The sequence below is a fragment of the Apaloderma vittatum genome, unplaced genomic scaffold, assembly GCF_000703405.1.
Source record: "Apaloderma vittatum isolate BGI_N311 unplaced genomic scaffold, ASM70340v1 scaffold9976, whole genome shotgun sequence".
NCBI lineage: Eukaryota > Metazoa > Chordata > Aves > Trogoniformes > Trogonidae > Apaloderma > Apaloderma vittatum.
The window spans coordinates 62,694-72,499 of record NW_009722284.1 but is presented as its reverse complement, the minus strand read 5'-3'; the positions used below and the strand labels follow the sequence as shown (position 1 = coordinate 72,499).

Here is a 9,806-nt window from a genome sequence, read left to right as displayed (position 1 = left end):
ACTGGTCCTCAAGCCTGACTTTCAGCACAGTGAACACACACAATTCCTTTCCATGTGTAAATAGGTGTGCCTGCAAAAACACTGTTTTCCCTTACTCCGTGTTAAAAGTATATTTTATAAAGGGGCAGCAAAAAAGCAAATAACGTGGGAGTAGCACAAGGCAGTGCCCACAGTCTCAGCTGCGGGCCTTGCCTGCAACTCTCGGGTACATCTCGGGTACATATTTGCACTTCTGGTGCCTCCTCCCTCCGGGGCTGTTGGAGAGCTTAGGGCAGCCCCTGGCTCCACCCGAGCCTGTTACCTGCCTTTATTCACCTCCTCTTGCTCAGGAGGCAAAGACAGAGTCTCACCGAACGCCAGAAAGGTGGGCAGGCATGTCCAGGGTCGCGGCGGGCCTGTGCCAAGAAAGAGCAGCTGCAGATGGGCTCGGCTCCAACAGGAACGCCATCAAGTATCTGAAGCAGGACTATGAAGCCTTGAAGCAGCAGTGCCTGCAGGCTGGCGCCCTGTTCAAGGATGAGGAGTTCCCAGCCTGTCCTTCTGCACTGGGCTACCAGGACCTGGGACCGTACTCCTTCAAAACCCAGGGAATAATCTGGAAGCGGCCCACGGTAAGAGTACTTTATAACTGCCTGTTATATCGGGTTCAGACCTAACCAAAGCCCACTTGAATATCCATGCTAAGTCAGTGGTGAGCCTGAACATCCTGTATGTTTAGGTGTTTTTTTTTCTGCTATCTTGCTTTATTTCCATGGTTGGCAGAAGCAAGGTTGAAAGGGGGATGGGAAAAAAGGAAATAGGTGTCTTCTACACCCTCTATAAAGCAAGGAAACCTGTAACTGCTTCATGGAAACCCGCCTCCTTCTCGGCAATCCTGGCTCCACAGAGCTACAAGTCAAGGGTATAATCCAGAGATGGATGCAAAAGCCCCACATGTATCCAGACAGTCCACAGGGCTCCCCAGGAGCCATCGACTGTCAATTGTAATGGTACCCACACCAAGGTGTGTGCACCCTAGGAAATCAGGCTAATACTTAAATGAAATCCTCTGCCTCACTTCAAGCTCGTTATAACAGTTAAAGAGCAACTGACTGGACCTGTTATTAACCAAATATGCATATCCTATGAATGACCTTTCATTTTAAAAAAGTGTTTATCATCAGGAAGGATTAGATGCTGATTTTTTTAAAAATCACAAAATCAGAGCTTGAAACATTTTTCTGCACTTTCATTCTTCAGTAATTTTTTATCTTGCCCTACTTGCTCCTCCTTCATCATGTTGCCTCTCCTTACAATATCAAGAAAAATTGAAAAATGAGCAGGAAAGAAAAACCCTCAAACAACTTACCTTCCTCTGATGGGGAAAAGGAGAATGAGAAGGAAAAAATAAGAAACTTGGTTTAATAACTCCAAGTTTCTACCCTGGACCATTTGTCCAGCAGCACCTCACTCTGGCACCTGGATGTTTCAGCCAACAATACCCTAGATGTGTCTCATGGCTTTGCCTATCCTGGGAGAAGGTCAGCCTTAGAAAACTCGCAAAGTTAGACTTCGGCTCCTCATGCAAGAACAACATTGTGCCAGCTGCAGGCAGAGACACAATTGCAAGCTCAGTGGGGTAAGGAATAGCTGAGGACTGAGATCCAGCAGCGTTAAATGTCACAGCCCAGAGCTGACAACTGCTGCTGGCAACTGCCTAAGCCCTCATCAACCCTGCTTGCCAGGTTAGGCTTCCTATAAACTGCCCCTGGCCGGCATCCAGAAACTCATGGAAAATGCTTAGAAGAAAGGGAAGGCTTTTGTCTCTGGAGAGATGATATGAACTTCCTAATACAGTGGCATGAAATGCTGGAGGGCTCAGAGTTGGGACAGAAACAGCCATTGCCATAACCTACTTGGCTGGCCCCAAAGGGCCAAGAAGAAAGAGGGAGGTCACTAATAAAAGCATTTGTGTGTGGCTGGCCCAGCCTTAACCCTTGACAGCCTCCCAGGAAGCAGAGTCAGTGTGGGGGTACATTCTCCATACTGGTGGCAGTGGAAACTTAGCACAGCTCCACTGCCAGTGCCAGCAGCCATGGTCATAAACTCATTTGCACTGCTTGATCTAAACCCACAGCAAGATAAATTAAGATGTAAATGCCAAGGATGAATCTTCACCTCTGTCCATGCAGTAGCAAAAATTTTCACTGATATCACTGCCAGTCTCAAGTAGCAAAGACCTTTCAGGATTTGCCTCAGAAAAATACATGCAGTTTTCAATTTAATAAGGCAACATTGCTTTGACAACATGTTAATCAGAGAGAGGACAAAGGATGTACTTTTAAAGAAATGTTGAATGTGTTAAGTATTTTTTGAACATTGAAACAAGAAACAGGAACTTTTCAGAGAAGTAATGGTGATGCATACTTTGAAAACGTGTCTTTTCAGGAGTTATGTGCCAACCCTCAGTTTATAGTTGGAGGAGCTACTCGAACAGATGTCTGCCAAGGAGAGCTGGGTACGTACACTACTTCTGAATTTTCTTTTGGAAGAAGAAGAAAAAAAGAAGCTTCATTTAAAAATTTTTCATACACAGACCATTTTATTGGCTGTCTCCCAGACATAGTATGGAGAGAGGCAGATATCCAAGCAGGGGACTCATGCACCTCCATTGCTGCCTGGCACAGGGTATATATGTGCTTGTAAGAGCTGTGTCAAACCTGGGAGACACCAAACTGTCTCCTGGACATAGGAAGCCCATTATCCCTTTGTGGAGCAGAATACTGTCTTGCTTTTCACCTCTTGAGATAGAGCTGGACAGCAACCTAATCATGAGAGCAGTTGCCCTGAAGCAAGATTGGGCTTTGTGCCCGTCCCAGGAGCTCCAAAGACTGGGGGAAAAGGGACACCAGGGAAGTTTCACCCTGTGGCATAGTCATTAGGGGCTTCTGTTTGGGAGGCAGAGCCAGTTCCAGCCTCAATTTCACACAAAAAAATACACAACAACCAAGAGGCAAAGCAGGAGCTGTTTCAGTGCCGAGGCCTGGGCTGTGATGTGCCACTTCATGGCAAGCAGGATGCCCCATCTGCTTGCAGGCAGGAGTTAGAAACAAGGACCACATCGTAAAAAATGAATGGAGCACATTAACTTTGTAATGCCATCCACAGAAAGCAAATTGTCCCAAGCTCCTCACACTGAACGTTCTTTCTGCTTGTACAGCGTTTGGTGTAGAGCTGTGAGTAGGGTCCGGCCACGCTGTGCAAACACAGCCAAAAAAAAGGTAGCGTTGCTCAGCCCTGCAAATTAGAGTCTGGTGCTGATGAGATGCCTCTCAGACAGCACTTATCATCTCCTGGAGATCCATCATAGACACATTTACCTGTTTTTCTCCAATTCTCCTATTCAAGCTGCCAGAAGGGAGCTGTGAGGGGGCTTTATTCTCCCTTCGAATAGCTTCCCTTCGAATAGCTGCCGCAGCAGCCACCTTCCCTGCCGCCTTGCTGATAAGATCCAGCTCCAGAACACAGCAGCAGCAATCTCTCCTGACTACATATAGGGGTGAGAAGGCTGAAACTCTTGTAATGAGAATTTGATAGATTAGACATGGAGAAATCAGCCTATCTCCCTCCTGCGCTGCTTTCCGCAGTATTCCTGACCTTACTGGTCTTCTAGCCCATCCATTGTGCAAATGAGATTCAAACAATTTCTGCAAGTCATTGGCAATAAATAATACTGATGCCAGTCCTGTAAACACAGCACCATTAAAGCAATTGCTAAAAAATTCCCCAGTGTACAGGGCCTGTGCTCCAAATGCTAAAAATAAGATGCCAAATCATATAGTTGCTCCAGGATATTTATTTGGTGGATGCTGGAACAGAGTATGGGGAAATTACTTACTGTATTTTAGGAGAATGGTTCAGATAAGTAATAAAAGTGACATTTCTTGTTGCTTCCAATTTGGGAAGTTTCTATAATGGCATAAAAAAGAATAAAAATCATATGCCTGAAGTAAAACCACATTTTCCTTGACAGTTTACAAGCTAAAGGACTGAAGAATGTTACCTGCTCTTAAACTAGAAAAGGTCAATGTATTATTTGTGTTAAGCCTAGAAACTGAATGCAAATACCCTGAGACCTTTATTTCTGTCACCTCCTGGATGTCTCTGTGGAGTCCCAGTCCTTTGTGCTAAACAGGCTTTCGTTAGAAAGCGGTGCCAAAATCCATCAGATAGTGATAACAACAGGACTGGACAGAAAAGCCTCCTGTAAATCTGGGGACGGTGTGGGGCTCTGGGCTTCCCCAAGCCAGACTTTAGTGGGCAGTAGCCCAAGTGTTAGTCCTGAAAGCTACCCCTAAATCTAGAAGAAAAGCCCCAAAATCAGATTCTGCTTTTATTAGGAGCTTTTTTCCCCCTCTCTGTCTGTCTCTCTCTAAAAAGATAAAATAATCAAAGATAATCCAATTTGTTTCTGCAAGGCTGCTTACGATGGCTTCTACAGAGGCTGACTGTTCACAAAAATAAACTTCAGAATATAGGCATAAGACTTTCCTTCTAGCATTCAGGTATTTGCTTTACATCTCGGAGGTATACTATGCTTTTTTTTGTGTTTGATCCAATACCTTGAATATCAAAGTCCTTGTTACTAAAGCCCTCATGTAAAACACTAGTATTGAAATAGACCATGATTACATATTTACATAAGCCATGTGTGTGACCAGTTAACAAGTCCTTTAGGGAAATAGAGCCTATTTTTAATAATCTTCTCTGACATGTTTCTTTTCTTTTAAAAATAACACTGCAGGTCTGGGTTTACATGAACAAAAGGAACAAGAAAACCCAGAGTTAGTCTCACTCCATTAAACTTATTTCTTTGACAACAGCGTAAGCTAGATGAATATCAGCTTGGGAAGTTTGATGGGAACTTGAAAGACTTGAAATATTTTAAACGTTCTTTGAACCATGTTTTTTGATAGCCTAGTAACAACTTGAAATGCAGTCACATAGTCTGAGTTATTAAAGGTGACTTATGAAGTTTTCTTGCAGCTATCTGAATATGTTAACCCCAGAACTGTTTACAGAAGTTCTTATGAAGCAAGTGGCATAAATTTAATTTAAATAATATAAAACACACTCAAACCCTCTCAGTTTAATATTAGCTTTCCATGAACTTAAATTCATTACCTACCTTTTGTTTTGAAGGCTCAGAGGGTACTCAAGGCACTGCAGCTCCCTTGGCCTGGGCTCTCAGCTGGAGAAGTCCCCTGAAGCCAACAGAGGTGCACCAGTTCATACCAGCTGAGGAGCCCACCCCATGCATGCCTTGTGTGTTTCTTGTCCTATGGGCACATTTGAGACTATGGGTAGACTGGAGAACAAACCAATGCCTGACAGCTCTGAGAAAAAAGAGAGACCTGTTGAGGGAGCCTTTGGAGCTCCTGTAAGCAGGAGGGTGCTTAATAGTGCTGTTTCTTTTCACTTGTTTTGCTATAGACATTAATATATGGCCCTTCTAATGTCTAGTCCCAGGGGTTTTAATAATTCTTGTTCCAGCAGATGCCCTAGATCTCAAAAAATACCTTCACTGACAACTCTGATGTCCCAAAGAGAAGAAAGCCTGTTCCTTTGCTGGGTGTTGCTTTGCCTTTCTATACACAAACGCAGAGTGTAATTCACTTCCACAGAAAACTTTAGGAAGCCTTCTTTAGAAATCTAAAAGCTGTAACAGCCTGCACTGCCAGAAATTGTAAAGCTTGTGGGTCATTGCTTCCTTAGACACCTGGTAGGATGCCCCAGGTACTAGGAGTTCTGAAGAAGGGCTTCCAGCAGCTACTAAAGCTGAGAGTCAAATCTGCTTGGCAAGCCAGGAAGCAAGAGCCACAGCATTGTGTTCGGACCTCTTCTGGACACCAGGCTTTGCTGAAGTAGCAGCAAGCAGAGTACAGTTAGGACAGAAATGTCTCTGTAGTGTCCAATTAGATCTCGGAACCAGATATTTGGACTTTCGGCTTTAACTCAACATCACTAGGTCAATGAAGAGTCTAGATTTGCCGCATCTAGACACTTTGATGGTAGCTAAACAGAAACTGAGCACGGCTCTGTAACAACTGAAACTAATCAAATTTCTTATTTATTTTATGGCCTCTGTGAGTGCCACACGCTTGGGTAAACATCAATATAGAGGAATCGCTCAGCTCCCAGGTCACCAAGGATTTGGTACTCTGCAGCAATTTGATTATCTCTGTAAAGCAGGAGGCACCTGAGTAGCACTAAGAACAGGAGCCATCTCAGCACATCTGTGAGCAGCAAGTCGTTTTATTTCAAGTGCACTAATAGTCAAAGTAATTCTCCAAGATTATGTGTGTATATATATGCATATTTACACACACGGAGACAGGCATAGCTACACTTCTTGTTTACCCTTCCCACTGCAAATTCAAGATCAGAATTGCTTATTTCAAATAAAAAATAAAAATAAAGAATTGCACTTTACCAACGTACAAATTACTTCAGATCCAGGAATCAAGCTGGTTTCTTTTCAGCACGTTCAGCACCAGTGATAAGCACTCTAATTGGCACTTGTCTGAAACTTTTGTTCATGAAATAAGAGACTGAGCAGAAAGCAGTATATATGCCCGTAGGTGATATAGCTTCACAGGGCTAATGCTGAGAATACTTTTTTTTTTTTAATAACTTATTTTATAAGCTAAAAGGCTACAACTTCATGTGCATACAGTGAGCAGAATTGTTTTTTTATGTTGTCATTTTTCTGACTATAACTGTATTGGAAATACAGTTGAAGTAAATATTTAATTCACTGGCTAATTCCTCTCCCTCCAAAAATTTGCTTTTTAGGAAGGGAATCAAATAGTCTCCTCACAGTTTGAAAGATGACTTTTTAACCCACAGCTGAACCAGGACAACTTTGAGTGGTCCTAGATAAGCTGCCTTTCAAGGGAGCTTGTGCTGTTGCACTATCCTATAGGTACAACCACAAACAAACTCAGAAATTTGCTGCTGGCAAAATGATGTTGAACTTTGAAAAAAGGAACATGTACTGTCAATTTGTACTTTTTCAGAAATAGCAATATATTATGCAGTAGGGCTGAGAAACCTTATTAATAGGCCAGGATCCCATTGTGGTGTACAAGAAGATAAGAGGCAACCTGTGCAGTTTAGGCTCCGATCTAGAAGCTCCTTTGTGCAGACAAATTCCTGCATCCTCTTTAATTTGTCTTAAAGCCAATAACACATCACTTGTATGTAAAGATGGCCCCAGACCATCTGCATCTAGGCACCCCATGCAAACCCTTCCTTTTTATCAAGTTTACTACACAGCAGCCAATTCCCATCTGGTTCCTTTTGGAGGGCATGGTTGGTATTTGTTCAGCCACAAGCTTAGGCAAAGATATTAGGCCCCCGAGTAAGGTTTAGAGATAGGAATCCTCATTGCTCAAGGCAAGCAGTCATAGCCATTTTTAAGGACAAGTTCACCACTGCAATTCTTCCAACAGAATTCTTTCCACGTCTGCTTTGAGCAGAATTGCCCCTTATGCTTCTTCGGGAGGTTAGATTGCAGTGTGGGTTTGCAGGAGGCAGAAGGATCAATGCCAATGTCACTCACTCTCCCAGATGCCAAGAAGTTAATTCACACTGTAAGGTGTGAATCCATAAAGGATTTCAAACTGCATTTGGCATCTTATGGGGTTGGGATTCTGAAATTGTTTAGTTCTGCGCCAGGGAAGTAAATAATGCATTTAAGGAAACCCCTCTCATTTCACTGATTCTTCTGCCTAATTGGGCATCAAACACACACCATCCTGAGCAAAGCCCAGAGCAGTTTCCTCTTCACTGGCTGTGAAAACGTGGCCTGGACCAGGAAAGGGAAAAGCTTCTAGATGATGCACATTAGGAGAGCACCAACTTGTCACTGCTGCTGACCTTCTCTGGTCTCACCATGGGTGGAGGGACACAACAGGGACACCAGTACACCCACCCTGCCACCTTCTTCTGTGCTTCACAGCATGCCAGGGGCAGCCGGGGCAGCCAGGGCAGCAAGAAAATCTGGAGTAGCTGAGAAAATGTGGGCTTAAGTTCTAGCTTTATAAGTCTTTTCATCTTCCTCCTTTGAAGAGCCATTCTCCAGCCATTCCCCATCATTTCTACCTTTTCAAGAAAAATCAGAAATTATAACAGCATAAGGCATACATTTGTACCAAAGGAAAGACTCAAAGAAATAGATACAAAGAAGATCTGAGTGTTCTCAGTCTCATTTTTTTCTGCGTCTATATTTTCTTGGGAGAGGAGGTTCTTAAAATTGTTTTTTCCTCACCTTGTGCTCTGCTAACTTTGCTTATTTTATATAGAGGTACCTAAGCCTATGAGGAAACTTCCAGGCCAGTGAGTCAAGCCCTCTCTCACAGAACGCAAATTAATGTGTAAAATAATTAGGTTGAAGATGAGCTTGAGTAGGCTTTTGCTCCTAGCTGGTCTAGAAGTTGACACTTTCAGACTGTCTTTCCTATATGCGCAACAGAAATGTTTTCCTATTTACAGTTTAAACATCTCACAACCCTTTTATTTTAATTTATTTTCTCTTCTGCAAAGGAAATCTTACCTTTCAAGTAAGAGCTCTTGGCTCAGACAGCTTTTCTGCAAAGTAGAATTTAGCCTGCCTCACACTCCTTTTTCAAAATTCACTTGCATAGGATTAGCAGGACAATTTTTTTTAAACTCTTCTCATACGAAATGCAGGTGGATGGGGAGAAGCAAGTCATCCAGCCATTCTCTACCCCCTTCCAGCTCAAATGCTATTTCCTAAATGTGGCAACAACGATAATAAAGAGCAATCCTAGGGGAAAGTTCAAGCAGAACCTCACATATTAATAGTAGGTTTTACCCCCTCATCGGAAATGCCTGGGCTGGCACACCGAATAGATAACGGTTTCGCATCCATAATCCAATCAGCCAGCTCAGAGGTTACAGGTCATCACACCAGGGACACTTTTTTACAGGTGTTTCTCAAGTCACTGTTTGCCTAAGGGGGAACAGCTCATAGGAAACATCTGGGTACCTCCCAGTGGGGTACCAGCAGCAGAGAGAACACAGTATCAGGCAAGCCCCTTTATCTTACCTTTAGAGTTATATTCATCATGGCACTAAATCATAAAGAGTTAACTGCTGCTCTAAGATATTAAATCTTGCTACAGATTAAACTCTTTCCTTGGTTGCTCCGTTAGGTTATTTCCACTAAAGCGAAAGCTGTTACGCCAATTGCTTCTGCAGTATGTGTACCTGCACAAAAAAACTATCTTGGCACAGACAATCCACAGGGAACCAGGAAAGTGTTAGTACCTTCAGAACACTTTTATTTCCCCAGACTTTCTGTACACCTCAGAAATAACACAGAATCACAGAAGTTCTTCCTGCTGTTTGCAGTATGCAAATATTGTAAGAATTCTGTGACTCACTGAGTTTCCTGGTGGCACCACCTTTGGTTTGACAGAAGCTTCTACTTACCCAGTGTTCAATCCACAAGAAGCCAGCAACCAAGCCAGCAAACAGCTCCAGCTGTGAGGCACACAGCATCTAGGGAGGACTGGGCCATGCCTGTCCTTTCCAGGATAAGACGTGAGTTGGAGAAAGGACTCATCTCCTTGCAGAATTCCCAGGAGACTTCCATTAGTCTCATGGGCAAATCTGTAGTAATAGCCCTAAGTGCTGGTTCAGATTCAGATCTTCAAAGGACAGGTAACCAAATGTTCCTGCTATCCGTCAAATCTTCTCCAAAAGATAGGAATGGAAGTCCCACCACCCTTCTGTCAGCC

At 43.3% G+C, this 9,806-nt stretch overlaps 1 protein-coding gene across 1 annotated transcript in view; it reads left to right on the top strand.

Moving 5' to 3' along the window:
- Positions 1-374: 374 nt before the first annotated feature.
- CAPN8 (calpain 8) overlaps positions 375-9,806 on the top strand; it is a 29,005-nt gene continuing 19,573 nt past the window's right edge. The window contains exons 1-2 of the mRNA XM_009871719.1: positions 375-611; positions 2,428-2,497. Coding sequence (XP_009870021.1) covers positions 375-611; positions 2,428-2,497 — 307 coding nt within the window. The remainder of the gene's footprint in view (positions 612-2,427; positions 2,498-9,806) is intronic.